Source organism: Phyllostomus discolor, chromosome 10, assembly GCF_004126475.2.
Source record: "Phyllostomus discolor isolate MPI-MPIP mPhyDis1 chromosome 10, mPhyDis1.pri.v3, whole genome shotgun sequence".
In the NCBI taxonomy this organism is placed as follows: domain Eukaryota; kingdom Metazoa; phylum Chordata; class Mammalia; order Chiroptera; family Phyllostomidae; genus Phyllostomus; species Phyllostomus discolor.
Genome location: NC_040912.2, coordinates 69,340,864 through 69,356,728, shown reverse-complemented (window position 1 = coordinate 69,356,728; position 15,865 = coordinate 69,340,864). Strand labels below are relative to the sequence as shown.

The 15,865-nt window shown below is 37.6% G+C and overlaps 1 protein-coding gene across 4 annotated transcripts in view; it reads right to left on the bottom strand.

Annotated features, from left to right (window-relative positions):
• Positions 1–15,865, bottom strand: part of PTPRZ1 (protein tyrosine phosphatase receptor type Z1) — a 185,165-nt gene that overhangs the window by 12,544 nt on the left and 156,756 nt on the right. For 2 of the 4 annotated variants that reach the window (XM_028525564.2, XM_028525566.2), the window contains exons 16-25: positions 13,811–13,831; positions 13,553–13,649; positions 9,923–10,005; positions 8,438–8,572; positions 7,741–7,875; positions 6,769–6,932; positions 4,927–5,062; positions 3,375–3,521; positions 754–847; positions 352–425 (exon numbers count right to left, since the gene is read on the bottom strand). In XM_028525564.2, the coding sequence (XP_028381365.1) occupies positions 352–425; positions 754–847; positions 3,375–3,521; positions 4,927–5,062; positions 6,769–6,932; positions 7,741–7,875; positions 8,438–8,572; positions 9,923–10,005; positions 13,553–13,649; positions 13,811–13,831 (1,086 nt within the window). The remainder of the gene's footprint in view (positions 1–351; positions 426–753; positions 848–3,374; positions 3,522–4,926; positions 5,063–6,768; positions 6,933–7,740; positions 7,876–8,437; positions 8,573–9,922; positions 10,006–13,552; positions 13,650–13,810; positions 13,832–15,865) is intronic. The other 2 variants (XM_028525565.2, XM_028525567.2) reach the window with 1 other exon arrangement.

Genomic DNA, 15,865 nt, shown 5'->3' with positions numbered 1-15,865 from the left:
GGATTCCCAATAGCAGAGTGCCAAATTTCACACCTCTGGCAACAGGGTACTGCTGGTGTTCAGACACCCTGTCTTTAATGGGTGAGTGTATGTTTTATGTCTATTCATCATTCCTGAACAGTGTTTGGTGCCTGCATGCACTTATTTGCAGGTGTCTCCAGTCTTTGCATGCATAAGGGCATCAAGGAATGCTGTTATCTGTGGCTACTGAGGGCGGTGGGCCATCAGACCTGACTTCCATACTCCAGCATGGCTGCCCATGTCCGTAGCTACTGAGTTAGGCAGCTCACCCTGGCTTCAGTTCTGGGAGCAAGCTGACAGGCCATTGCCCCAGTGACTTCTCTGACTTACCATGACATAGGAGGCATTGATGTAGTCTGTGCCTTCCCCACTCAGGGACGAAATGCCAACCCTTGATCTTTCCACTGCAACACAGAACATTCATGGTAAACAACCATGCTCATAGGGCTACACCTCCTCTCTCCACCCATAAATTGCAAAAAAACAGCTATGTTTCTTGGGTTGTGTGTCTGTGATCTTTAAGCTACTTTTACTATGTATTTTGCAATTTTAGGTGAAACTTCAGGGGTTGAGAGTACTACTTAAAAGTCACATTCTCTGGCATAACTACTAAAATATAAGTATATTGCTTTTGTCCTAAAATGTACAAATAATGTCAAATTACTTACAAGGCTTCCATTGTAAAAGAAGAAAATGTTTCTTCTTTTTTTTTCAAGATTCAACATAACCTACCAGGAATGATGGAAGAAGTTCTGTTCTTTTCCCTGTTGCATTGCTTTAGGGCTGTAGAATAGTCACTCTGTTGAATATTTGATTGACTCAGGAGCTGAGAAAGAAGTCAAGGAAAATTACAGATTATTTCATTAAAGTTACTCCAACATACACATACACTCATCTACATACACATACCACCCAACCAAGGTAAGATATTGAATATAAATATATCTGACTTTCTTTCAAGAATGCCTTGAACCAAACCTTGTTTTAGGGAACTCTCTGGCGCATCTATGCTTTACACTAGGAAAGATGAAAAGAAGCAGAGAACATTTGCTCTCTAGTTTGACTTCAAGCTTTGGGAAGATCTTCTTCATGGCTTCCTCTATGGGTGCATACTCTCCATTTCTCTGACTTAAGTCTGGCACAGTTGGAAGAAAACCGCATGCTTTGTGTGTGTGTGTGCGTATCAGATTTCACTCATTCTTTTAGTACTCCAGCACACGAGTAATCTACTTTCTATTCACTTATTCCTCAATTACTGAGTCTTCAGGTTATGTCCAATGGTTTGCTATGTCAAAGTGTAGCAATGTATGTTTCTGAATGTGCACACATGTGAGGGTTCATATAGAGAATTAAGTTTTGGCAGTCTGACAGATGAAAAGTGCTATGTTTTCACAATCATGGTTTTGATTTGCACTTTTTTAATTATTGTGAGATGGGGAAGTTTAGAGTCATCAGCCATTTATATTTCTTCTTTGATGACTGCCTTTTCATATTTCTAATTCACTGTCATTTATTGATTTGTAGAGGGTTTTTATATCTTGAATGTAAATCTATAGTCTGTTGCAAATTAGTTTGTCCTCTTTAATCACACACATATTTACACCCAATTTATTAAGTTTTCCCTTAAGATTTTTGTAGGTTTTGGTTTTTATTTAAAAAGTCCTTCTCTAATCTGGAGGCCTTTGAAGGTATTTTCCTGTAGTAGTTATAAAACTTTGTTTTCACCTTGAGGTACATAAAATCCATACTGAATAATTTTTGTGTTTATATGCAGTACAATAAATTTCTAGTCCTTATTTTTCAGTATTGCTTTGGATTTTTTGGCTCTTTCTTGCCTTTGTTAATTTTAAAATTACTATCAAACACAAAGCCTGGCATGTGATAGGTGTCTAATAAGTATTTTTTGAGTAAATAGACATGCAATTCATTTCAAAAGAATTTTTATGAATAAACTTGAGTAAATACCTTTTAAATACCTTTTTTATACTTAAGAAAAGGTGTACACACACACACACACACACACACACCTACATTTTCCTAGTTATCATATTCACAGGAAACAGAGTCAAATGCCTCGCTTTTTAATTATATTCTGACACAATAATGGATATTTGCATTTGATCCTGGATTATCCAATGTAAACTGTATCATTCCTCTTATGTAATTGTACAGGGGGTAAATCATATTTAAATGGGAAATCAGTTGAAGGTGGGTGATACACATATATTTTTTAATTTAGGGAGCAGCTATCCAAAAAACCTAATGTTAACATTTTATATTTCCATATTATCTGTTTCTGGAAGCAGCACTGTACACTTTTTCTTTCCTTAAAGTGATCTGTTATGACTCCTGTAGGCATGGCTGAGTAAAACATTTATGTTTTCTGACAGCAGGTTCAAAGCTCAGCATTCTCCCCTGGTCTTCCACTTACGCTTCCAAAGTGCAAAGGGTGCTAACTAGGATGGCAACACCTCAGGGACAATTAATAGTTATAATATCTTCGCTGCTGTAGGCTAGGGAAACAGACAGAAAAAAACTGAAATAGCAGAGTTTGTTAGCTAACTCTACTGGACTTTTCCAAGGGCTTCCTAATTCTTCCTAGATATTTCTTCTTCAGACATTGGCACTGATTCTCTAGGAATCCTGGGAAGTGAGAAGTTAGTACAGGACTAACATGGAACAAAATAACAGCTTCTATTCCACTGGAAGCCTCTTATCTGCAAATGCCCCTCCCAGCTTACAGGCCTGGTCACATCTGCTTTCTGAATTCTGCTGACTGATTACTGGAAGTCAAAGAGCTGCGTTGCAGGAGGAATATTGTTGGACAAGAACAACACCAAAAAACACACCCTCCTCCCTAGTTCACTGCCTTGTGCCAGGGTGAGTGGGAGAAACGGGGTTGAAGAAGCTCTTGTGGTGTGGCCTATTCTAGTTCAGGGGCTTCAAGTGAGGGAGATTTTTCTAAATAGCAGCACGAACAGCCTGAGCCACAGCACTCAGGCTTGAGTGGTCTGGATTTTTCAAAGTAAAAAAAAGCACTTGTACTGTCTGTATTGTAACTTCTGTCTGTTCATTCTGTTAGGCTCTGAGCCCTCCTTTCCCAGACCAAGTCTGCATTTTCAAAGTTATCCTAGGGTTTCTGAGAACTTTTCTTCTTGCCACTCAAAATTAAGGTTCTCCTTGAAATTTACCACATGGCTTGGCCTCGTTGCCTGTTGTAAAGAACAATACAAGCCACTGTGCCAACAGCACTCTCAACCCAACCCATCCCTGCGGCCTTGTCCACTCAAATGCGAAGAGGCAGGCTCATTCAATCCTGCAATAACACCCAAGAGGCTTCTGAGAGGACTCACCTTGAATTGTTTCTCAAGCTTTGTTTTGCCTGTGGGTCCAGGAATGAGGAGCGCATTGACATAGGCGTGAATGTGACTGTCTGGCACTTCGGTCTCCTTGCTAAGTATGGCCTCAACCAGCGCATCATGAATAAAGATGTACTGTTCCTGGTAAAACAAAGACAGTAAAGAATTTTACTTCTGGTTTTTCTTGTGTGTATTTAAGTATAAAAGCAGTACCTTCCACTGACACACAGAAAGAGTTTTACAAAGGGTAGAGAGAAACCCATGAAAGATTTTTATCAGGCTGGCAGGAAGTCAGGTAGCGAGAAGGAGGCCATGTAGACAGAACACAGCTCTTCTTATCCCTTATCTCTTCATTTCTGGTGGACTGACATTTGTGGGAAGGAGGCAGGAAGGTTCAGGGAGGCAGAGCAATGCCTTTCTGCCCATCCTTCAACCTGCTCAGTGAGGCGCACTTCCACACTGTGCCTGAGGACTTCTGGCCCTCTACATCTTGGATGGGCCTTCCCCTCTGCCCATTCCAGTCCTCCTGTTAGCCAGTCACGTAAAATTTAGCTCAGTGATCTGTACAGTTTTTAAGAGTTATCTTCTCTTTTATCTACAGGACTCTTCTCCGGCGTTAGGTGACTAGAATGTCATTTCCTTCATGGAATGAAATATGGTTTTGTTTTAAAATCAACCAGTTATGTTTCTGATAACTTTCAAGTTGCATCCGTAATTTTCAATTCACATTCATTTTTATGTAGACATAGTGAAAACAAATGCAGACACGTAGGCTTTGTCCTGTGTCATAGATGGGTAAAAGAAATGGGCCAAACAAGAAATAGAATTTGATCATAACTCATACTTTTTAGTTATGAAAAGGAATCCATTCATTCACTATGGGCAGGAAAATTTCAGGATTTTGCTAGCAAAAATAGGTGTTGATTGATCTGCTTACCCATTTTCTGAATATTCTCTGTCACTAGTGTTATTTTAAAGATATTTCCCATTTAGCCACAAAATAGACAAAATTTAGCTGGCCTATTCATGACTTATATGTGATTAACTGTTACCGGTTTATTTTGTGCCCCAGAAGATCTGTTGAAGGCCTGACCACTATTACCTCAGAATGTGACCTTATCTGTAGGTAGAGTCATTGAAGATGTAATTAGTTAGAATGAGACAGTGACTAGTGTCCTTATAAGAGGGAAATTTGGATACAGACACAGAGGGAGAAGAGCTGTTTGAAGACAAAGGCAGGGAATAAAATTTTGCTGCTCCTTCACAGCAACACATGGGCACCAGAAGCTTGAAAAGATAATAAGGGATCTTTCTCTATAGGTTTTAGAGGCAGCAGGACCCTGCCAACACCTTGATTTTGGACTCCTCTCCCCCAGAACTATGAGACAATACATATGTGTGGTTTTAAACCACTGGGTTCATAGTACTTTATTATGGCAGCCCTACCAAACTAATTCACCTGCTAATACAAACTCTGGTCTATCCAGCTTTAGCATTTTAGTGACCTTTACAACCCTTAGCTAAATAGTTATCCCTTTTGTCATACCTCCGTTTGCACCAAATAATTTCTTTGTGAACGAATGTGTTTTAGGAAGCCAAACACGTTGACCGTGCCTTCGTGTTGAATTTGCTGCAACATACTGTCTAGCACAATATATGTGCCTGTTCTTCCAACTCCAGCACTAAAGAGAGCACAAAGACTATTTCAATGTCAAGCATAGAGTAAGTTTTAAAATAGATCACTACAAGCTGTCTCATAAATTAATTTCTTTCCTGAAGATGAAGCAAATGAGCCTCATAACAAATAATTAGCCATTCCAAACTGTAAGCAATTTAGTTGTTAAGCATAATGTTTCAAATAACAAAAGCTTTGTTTTTTAAAAACTTTTTGTCACCTATCAAGCTGCAAAACAATCTGACTATTTCTGTTGGGGACGTTTTATTCAATAATTACATTTATTATTCATTTTATATTATATAATGAAAATGTTATGTATCAGAGCTTAGCAAATAGACAATAACCTGAGAAAAATCAAAATGCCAGCTTCACCAAGTTCTGAAAAGAAAAGGTCCCTGAGTCTGTATTGCCAGGTAGACATATTTATAAAGCTTTCTACATTCACGGGAAAAAGAATTTGATAAGGCTTGCAGCTGAAAATATCATTTCAGTGAGATTGTGAGGTATAAAGAATAACTTCAGTCATTTCTAAAGGGCCATTATCTACTGACTTCTTCAAAGACTCTACCGAAGGGACAGGATTCAGAGACAGGGATTCTTTTCAGAGACTCTGACGAGTAGAAAGTGCTGGAGTGGAAAATAAGCACCTGCGCTGCACAATACCCTGTTCTTTCTCCATCTGCGCAGAAACAATCCCTGACCTTCAGGGCTCGTTTTCTTGTATGTTCCTGCTTCCCTCAGTTTATCTTCAGGCTAACAGATTAAAAAACTCAAGATAGGTCTCTCAAACCTTGTCTGAGGATAACTCCTGAGACAGGTAATTAGAATACGTCAGATAAGCTGCATATCAAAGGAAAATACCTGCTTGTACAAAAACACAGACACTGCTTTACAGAAACACTGCACATAGAAAAGAATTTGATTGTTGTGGTCGTGAAGCTTGGTAGAGAGTCAACATGCGGTAAATGTTAACTGCTACGTTTATTTTAACTGAGATATATTACCTGAAACCTCTAACATTGTTTCCTCTGTCTCTGACATTTGACATCGCATTCAATAATTAGAAAGAAATCGAGAAAATGAGACAGGGTTTTAGATCTCAAACTGTTTTCAAACAACATTAAACTATTTTGTGAATTTCCTCACACTCAGTGTGCTGTGTTTTCTCTAATGTAAACCTGGCATAATAACTCTACAGAAGACTATTAAGTCCTAGGAACAGGGGTCACTTCTTAACCGTCTTTATCCCGTGCCAGTACACAAGCTGGGCAAAAGTAGGTTCACAGTTGTTCATATGGAAAATAATAAAAGAATTAATAAATAATAATACAAGCATAAACTCTGTGTTTTACATACTCACAACTGTAAATCTACTTTTGCCGACCCCTGTACTGTAATAAATGTTGAATGGTAAAACACTGTTCTGCCTGCTTCATATAGTTAATAAGTTGAAACCTGATTGAACAATCAAATAAGATAATAAACATCATAAAAATATCCGGTTCTTTGAAATATTCCACAATCAAATTCGAAGTGTGTCATATGCATTTCCTAGTGATCAATATTTGTGAAAAGTGGCATGTAATGTCATTCTCCTCATGAAAATACCTCATGAAATCATTCCCATTTTGGCAAACTCTTGGTTCCATTGCTTCCCTTGTTATTTGCATAAGCAATTCCATGGGTTAGACACCCATCTGTGAGTCTCACCTGCAGTGGACAACAACAGGCCCCACTGCGTAGCGCTTGGCATGGGCCGCCTTTCTGACGAAGGTCAGCACAGGCAGCGAGTACTCTGGCACTCCCATGTCAGGCCACTGCGTGTAGTGGTATTGCGTGACCACACGCCCATTGGGTCTTCCTTTCTGGGAGCCCTGAAAGAGACCAGATGGCTAGTAACAGGAATATACTGGCAAACACACACAGAGCTCTTAAACAGCAACTGAGGACTCAGAGCTTCATGTTGGCAGTCCACAGTGAAGTACAAATGCACACTCATTTGTGATGGTTCATTTCGTGTGGCAACCTGGCCAGGCTATAGTGGCCTATGGTTTGGTCAAACACCAGTCATACCAGATGTTGCTCTCAAGATATTTTTAGATGTGATTGATATTTAACTCAGTACACTTTGAGTAAAACTGATTATGCTCCAAATATGAGTGTGTTTCATCCAATTAGTTGAAGGCCTTAAGAGGAAGCTGAGGTTTCCAGAAGAGGAAGGAATTCTCATCAAGTCTTTAACACAGAAACTCTGCCTGAATTTCTAGCCTGGGGCCAGTGAATCTCATTCTCTCAGCCTCTCTCTGGCTCTCCCTCTGCCTTTCTCTCTCTCCCTTCCCAACAACCTCCCCACTAATACGTCACTGTTCTGGGTTTTTACCCCCTTTCCTTACTTCAAGCTCTACTAATTTTAGTTGAGTGTGTAGTTATCAAGGGGGCAGGAATTTTTGTTCATGTATCACATCTACTGCAACCATTGGCGCCATGACCAATCTTGCTCCAAAGCCACAGCTGGCAGTTAGAGACTTGGAAGGAACCTGTGGGATTGAGGTGTGGCTATGATAAGAACTCTTAATGCCTTTAATTAAACACTTTTACCTTATCTTGGTTATACCATCCACTCACTTGAAAATGGACCAGATATGTTACTCAAATGAGTATGCCTATTATTTGTGGACTTACCTTTTTTATCTTTGTGTTTCTTAGAGTAAAATTCCTCACAGTATAATAAGCGAGGATTTGAACACTCTTCTGAGTGACCAGAAAGTTTCCATACTCTTCACTACCATCAGCAGGCCAATACTGGTCACATTTTCTCTGCAAAAGGAAAAGTAAAGATGCTATTTCCATGTCCAAATGCTTTATGTAGAGTAGTCCCTGAAATTTGTGAAGGTCTGAGACTATGACAGGAATGGGCCCTCTCACTGTTCCAAATATTTCTTTCCTTTCTAAGTAATTGTAGATTGGCTATAGATGAGACCAGGGACAGAATCACAGAACTAAAAGGGACTAGAGATGATCTGGTCCAGCTCCCTTTTAGATGCGGAAAGTGTGGTCAGGTGTTCTGAGTCTACGGAGCCAGCGCTGGAAGACAGGTCTTCAGAATGAAAATCATACTGACTCTGCATTGCTTTGCAATGAGCCCCATTTACTTTTCTTGCAGTATGAAGAATTCACTTCAATAGCAGATAACTTGATTTATAGTGAAACTTTTTGACTTGTAATGTTAACACTTTTCTTTTGGTTCTCATACTTATTAGAAAGCAATCCTGATGAGCTCTCACAACTTTAGCTGCTCCCTAATGCTGACTCTATTAAAGGCAATTTGAAGCACCTCTGGTCATTACTTTGGGGATGTCATAATAGATTACACACACACCCTTCCTTTCTCCACGAGGTTTGTTATCATGACGATGACTTCCACATTATGCTCCCATATCATTCTCCAAAAATCTTCAGCTGTGGATTTCAGTGGGCCTTGGGCAGCAATGTAAGCTTTTGGTCTGTTGTAACCCTGAAGAAACAAATGGACAAACATTTCTTACTAACTCATTTCTATGCCATTTTTAACCATCTAAGATTTAGGTTTTTAAAATCATACTTTTTTTCTATAAAACAATAAAAATAAACTTGCAAAACTGGAGAGACTTGATAGTACTAACAAATACAGCAACTCTTCTTTAACTATGGGTTTTTGTAGAAAAAAGGGTGCACATTTTTTTGCACCTTCAGCATAAGTACATTTCATCTAAGTCTATGTACTATGCTTAATATCTGGTCCCTAACTGTGCTGCTTTGAAACATGCTTCAGACATTGGGGCTCAATTGTCTACATAGTTAGGAAACCTTTGATGTTGTCTCCTTACCCTCTTCTTGGTGGAACTGAGCAATACTAATGATTAATTGATACCCTTCCCTTAGCATCCATTGCTGGCCAAGATTCTTTACAAGCATTGTCCCTAATCCATAAGATCCATGCAAAATGGAAGCATTATCCTGATTTGGAGATGAGGAAACTGACACTCAGAGGAGTTAGGTGGCTTTCCAAGCTCCCACAGCTAGACAGTGGCACAGCTGGGATTCAAAGCCAGTTCTGACTCCCCAGCTCATGTTCAAAATGACATACATATTGCTTTCTCTGGAAGTATGAAGTGGTTGCCTATAATAAACCCACTGTAGACTTATATTTGGTGCTCACTTCTTTGAAATCAGTGTCCTACAGTGAATAAAACTGAAGGCAGCAAGATTGAGAGGTCACTGTCAGGAAAATAAAAGTTCCACTAACATTCAATTCACCACAGTGAAAAACCAGAGGTGAGTTTTCCCTGGAAAGTTCTAAAACATTCTAGAAGCTGGGTATCCTGAGGGGCTCAAGATTATGAAGGCTGATAACTGGTTTAGTAGTCATCACTTTTAGCCAGTACCACCTTGGAAATTTTTCAGTCAGGATTTATTGATCATCTGCTATCTACACAGCATTGTGACAGGGGTCTCGGACATTCAAAATAAGCAGTGGTATGGTCCCTCATATTGAAGAAATTATGACCCTCTCTGAATATATCTATATTTATATCTATCATCTATCTACTTTTCTATCTATGTATCACCTATCTATCTATGTATTCTACCTTGAAGATACATTCCCAGCATGAATTCCTCTCTCATCTAGAAGATAAGCCAAGTACATGAGCTTGGCGCTTGGCTATTACTCAATCAGAAATCCTTTAGACATGGGATCTCTCACCACTGATTATTATCTACCACATATAACATGCATTAAATACTAGTATATGTTTAACACAGTGGTATAACAAATTCTTATTCTAATATAATTTCCATAATATTTTAGTTAAAACATGCTTACATCAACATAATTGGCATTGATGTAATCAGTCAGTTTGCCATCTTTTTCAGCTAGTTGTGCAAGCTTAACTCTACTGTGATCATCTGTAATAAAAAAGAAAATATTTTTAGTACCAACTACTTTTCAGCATAAATTTCCTTTATATACACATAATAATTTATCAGTATAATTAAAATTAATGCAAATATAATTTACTTTAGTAAGCTTTTTGGGGTACAGCGATGACAAAGATAAAGATAAAATAACAAGAGCTTCTGCCTTCAAGATGTTTTCTAGCACAGAAGCTGAGGATGGACATATACACAGAAAAGGATGCTCAGGTGTCAAGACACAGATGAAAAGTAGTAGGGGGACATGAAGGACAAACCTGTACTGGTTTGGGATGATAATAAACATTTTTGCTGAGATAAACCTGAACTTGGCATCTTAGCTGGGTATCTAAAGGTGGATACTGGGGCTGTGGAGTGGGGAGTGCACTGGCAGGAGAGAAGAGTGATGGGGGTCTCAGAGAGCTGAGGAGGGGTGGCAGGATATATGCTCTGGAGATGAAGCTGATGGAGCTAAGGAAGCAGAGAGGACCTAGGAAGTTTCTGTGAATGGCTACAGCAAACGGCTCTTTCAAGGGAAGAAGCTCAAAGAGAAACTACATCAAAGGTAGATAAGAGAAAGGTTGACCAACAACAGACTTGGATCCTGCCTTGTCAGTATAGAGAATGAAAACTGAGAATGAAAACATTATACTTATACACTGTATAATGTAGTAATTCAAATATGTTGAAATGAGGAGTCTGGGATTGACTTCAGTTCTACAGAAAAATTGTAATTATTTGGAGGAACTACAGAATGAAAAAGGAAGGAAACTTGGTGGTTTCATAGGACAGATTCTGTTCTTTTCAAGGGTGAAGAAATGAGTACAGACCAAACCATGACAAGGTAAAGAGATATGCAGGGATATCTCTTTACCTTGTCATGTACAAGTACATGTACATCTTTTCAAGGATGAAGAAGTGAGTACAGACCAAACCATGACAAGGTAAAGAGATATACAGGGATATCACACAGGGATTAATGCTTCTGTGGCAATAGCAGCTCACAAAAGTTCGGGGCTATATGCAGAAATCGTGTATGGCAATTGGAACAAGGGGTATGAGGCCAGGCTCACCTAATTTTCTATTTTGATTCTAGTATATTTTAATGGATGTTACTGGGTAATTTTTCTGTTTTTCTTCATCTCTAAAGTTGGACTGTTATTACCTATCTTGCCAGGTTGTTTCAGGGAATAAACAAAATAATGTATTTATAGCACCAGACACATAATTGTGTCCAGCAAATTATGTCTGATCATCTCCATCCTCTTCTTAGTTTCCTGTGGGTATTTTCCACTCAGTTTGTAGAGGGAAAAACTCAGCAGCTGAGTTTTTATGTGCAGCCAGGATAGTTGCTTCAGTTGAGGAAGACAAACATGAAGTGGAATCTTCTACTAAAAAAATAAAAATTGGTGTAAGCCCTGTGGAAAAGAAGGCAGCACCTAAGCAAACTAGAAAATGTGCTACCAAAAGGGAGGAGAGTACAGCTTCACTGATTTCCAGAAACTAGAATGGAACCAGAATTTAAATAACCAAGCTGGTAATACCATGTTCACATGAATCTAGGGAAGCACATGGAATATATAAAAAGGAATGTAAGTAGAAGTTTCAGGAAGGGGAAATGAAGATTAACTGTAGGAGATGGAGAGGAGGGAATATAGATGAAAATAAGAGGAAAGAGATGTAAACAAGAGGCGCTGGATGCAATTGTTGAGTTATGTTGTACACATGAAGCTCATATAATGTTGTATGTCAATTACATTTCAATTAAAAAAAGATGGTAACTTTTAAAAGGTTTTGTTTATTTTTACACAGAGGGGAGAGGAGGGAGATAGAGAGGGAAACAAACATTAATGTGTGGTTGCCTCTCGCAGGTCTCCCATCGAGGACCTGGCCTGCAACCCAGGCACATGCTCTGACTGGGAATCAAACCAGTGACTCTTTGGTTCACTGGCTGGCACTCAATCCACTGAGCCACACTAGCCAGGGGAAAAGATGGTAATGTCATAGGAAAAAACACATAAACTTGCATTAAGGAAAAAAGCCAGGTAACTCTTCATTGAGAAGAAAAAGAGAAACTGTAAGAAAATAAAGGGAAAGAAGGAATCCAACTAACCCTGTTAGGACCCCAGGAAGAAAGGCAAGAGAGGGAGGAAAGGGTGGGAAAAAAAATAAAGCCTAATAAAAATATTACTTGGTTAATAAATTCACATAACAGTAAGTAGATATCAAGTACAAACAGGACCATAGAATATAAATAAGGACAGAAACCATAAGAACTATAATGGAAAGCGTATTTGCCAATCGTGCTTTGCACAGAGGTTCAATCTCCAAAATATATAAAGAACTCATCACTCAACACCAGGAAGACAAACAATCTAACTTAAAAATGGACAAAGGACCTGAACAGACATTTCTCCAAGGAGGACCTAGAGGCCACATACATATATGAAAGGATTCTCAATATCACTAGCCATTAGAAAGATGCAAATTAAACCCACAATGAGATACCACTTCACACTAGTTAGAATGGGCATCATTAACAGATAAACAAACAAGTGCTGGTGAGAATGTGGAGAAAAGGGAACCCTAGTGCACTCTTGGTGGGAATGCAGACTGGTGCAGCCACTGTGGAAAACAGTATGGAATTTCCTCAGAAAACTAAAAATGGAACTGCTTCTTGATCCAGTGTTCCCACTGCTGGGATTATTACCCTTAGAATCCTAAAACACCAATTCAAAAGAACCTATACATCTCAATGTTCATAGCAGTGTTATTTATAATAGCCAAGTTCTGGAAACAGCCTAAGTGCCCATCAGTAGGTGACTGGATCAAAAACTGTGGTACATTTACACAATGGAATACTATGCAGCAGAAAGAAACCTACCCTTTGCAATAGCATGGATTGAACTAGAGAGTATTATGCTAAGTGATATAAGTCAGCTGGCAAAATACAATACCAAATGATCTCACTATAAGTGGACCTAATGAACAAAACAAACAAATGAGCAAAATATAACCAGAGACATGGAAATAAGGAATAAACGGAGAGTAACCAGAGGGGAGTGGGGAGAGGGATAATGGGGAAAGAAGGTGAAGGGTCTAGTCAAGGAACATGTATAAAGGACCCATGGTACAGGGTGGGGACTGACTGGGTTAGCAGGGTTTGGGTGTGGCAGGGGAAAGCAACAGGGGGAAATTGGGACAACAGTAATTGAAAAAGAATAAAAAAATAAAAGGAAAGGAAAAGAAAACACACACACACACACACACACACACACACAAAGATTTCAAGTTCATGGGGCCTGAAGAAAGGAATGGATCAAAATTTACTTTGTTTAATTTAAAAGAAACAGATATCATTAATTTCAGAATGTATTTAAATTGGAGTGATATATGTAGTATATTATCTAACACAAGTTTTATTCCCTGGAATAAAGTTCTGAAACAGCTAGAATGAGTCTGCTTTCAGAAGACTTAAGGAGAATGTTAAAAGGCACAGACAATGATAACAAAGTCAGGGCTGAGTTAAGGACATACTTACAGGCAACGATATTTATATATCGGTTCTTGTGTTTATTGTCTGGGTGATTGGAGCTGTCTGCTGTAATACCTAAGTCAACAGTACAGCTCTGCACTTCCTATAAAGAAATTGTACGTATAACATTTTAACACATATCTTTTCAAATAAAGTGCCTTAAAATATAATGAAGACAAAACAAACAAAATAGTCTATCCACAAAATTTTACATGTTACAACTATTTCTTGGCTAAAAGAAAATGCAGTGAAATAATGCCTTACCTGGTAAAACTCTTTCAGTGTCTAATGAGGGAATGAATGCCAAAAAAGTAAAGAAATCAAATTCCACAGCACACGACAAATGAGAAAAAAAAGCGTTCATATTAGGTTTACAATGGAAAACTATGATCATGCAATAAATACACTTGTCAAATACTAACAAAACAGAATGTTTCAAACAGATGCATGCAAATCAAAAATTCAAATAATTTTAGAACTTTAAAATTATGTAAAAGTTAACATTTTATAAAAGGACATGGGGATAATAATACGATGAATTTTTTAAAATGCAGATGAGAAAAACCATATATTTGATGGCACACTTTATCATATTAGTCAGATTTGCTAATATCCAAATGTAATATAATTTGATCACTGTAGCACTATTTGAAACTCTGAATTAGTGATACATATTTTTGTTTATGTTGAGTAATTTTAAAGAATAAACTGCTTCCTATTAGGTGGTTTGTAACAGATTTAGGGTTGCCAAAATGTTAAAAATCTCCAAGAACTTTTAAGTCTTACATTCTAGTTTATTTTGAATAAAAATTCAGATAGCATTACTTTCTATATATTTAATTAGTATACCTCTTCTTAATTTAACCTTTACTGGGTATAGAAAAATTACTTCTGCAATTATCTTTCAATGTGAACTAAAATCTTTTTTAGATATGTTTGTTAAGTATATTAATTTGGAATTCACAGTTATTTAATATTAAAATAACATGAAACCTTATGATTTTTAAGAAAGTATAGAACCCAACTATGAATCTGATTCACCAGAAAATGGCGCAGCCGATCTCCCAACAAGCTTTGGAGGATTTTTGTTTTGCAGCAAGTCATTGGATTCTAGATTTAAACACTATTTAATACATGAAGCATTTAAGAGGTGTAGCAGTATTAGTTATTAATTATTAAGTTAATGAAAACTTTTCTTGACTCAGACTGTGAGTTAAAAGCAATGGAATTTAGAAAACATGTTTTGCCTTTATTTTACTAATTTTATTATTACAATAGCTTGATAATATTCAAAAAGATTTTATAGTTGTGAAAGCTATAAATCTGTTTTTGCACAGAGGCTATCAGGAACTTTATTATAAATTGTCTATTTTTCTTGATGGTTTTTTAATATTTTGGACATTAGACCTATCCTTGACACCTTCTTCCTCTTTTAATTATAATTCTGTTTGATGTGAACCTGATAGGCTTTATGAATTAACATCATACCACTCAATAACCTCTCTTAAGGTGAGAAAAATTAATTTGAAGTTTGAAATATGTAATTCTTACTATTGTTCTACTTGACTTAGTCATCTCACATTGCTTTCTTATTCAGTGTACCTATGATTGAGGTCTCGTTTAAGATTAAATGAATTGACTATTTTTAATTTGGTAAAACCATACCACATTTCATTTCTATTTCTTGTGATTTCTACAAGCTTTCTAATCTATACCATCTTCCTTCTCTAAACATATCTTGGTTGATGTGACTCTTGGGGAACAGTTCCTGGGTGCAATGGAAAAAGTGGAACACCCTCTGATCAGGATCAGAGCCCAAAGTGCTTGAAAGAGGGGCTCCTAGAGTAAGAATTGGGGGCTCAGGTGGGGAAGACAGAAAAGCAATCTGATACTTTCTAGAGGGGAGGGGTTGGGGGGGTGGGCTGGAGAACCCTAGCTTTCTGGAATGGGAAGGACATGCACTTTAAAATCACAGACCTAGGTTTGAATCCCAGCCCTGCTATTTATTAGTTGTTAATTCATGTTGTGGAAGTGGATTTCACTGATAATGTAAATAGAATAAAAACAAATAACTTCCAGAACTGGATGAAGGTTGAATGTAGAATCACCTAGTATAATAAATTACCTTATTTTGAAAAATCTGCTAAACTGATAGGTCAATGGGCATATTTCTCTGTCCTGCATAAGACAATTTTAAGGGATATTACTAGAAAAATTTTCACAGATTGTAAAGTTTAAGTGTTTTTTTTAGAAATGTATATTTTTCTGAGAAGAAGATGGGATTTTACTTTGTATAATATTTATTACACCTGAATAATA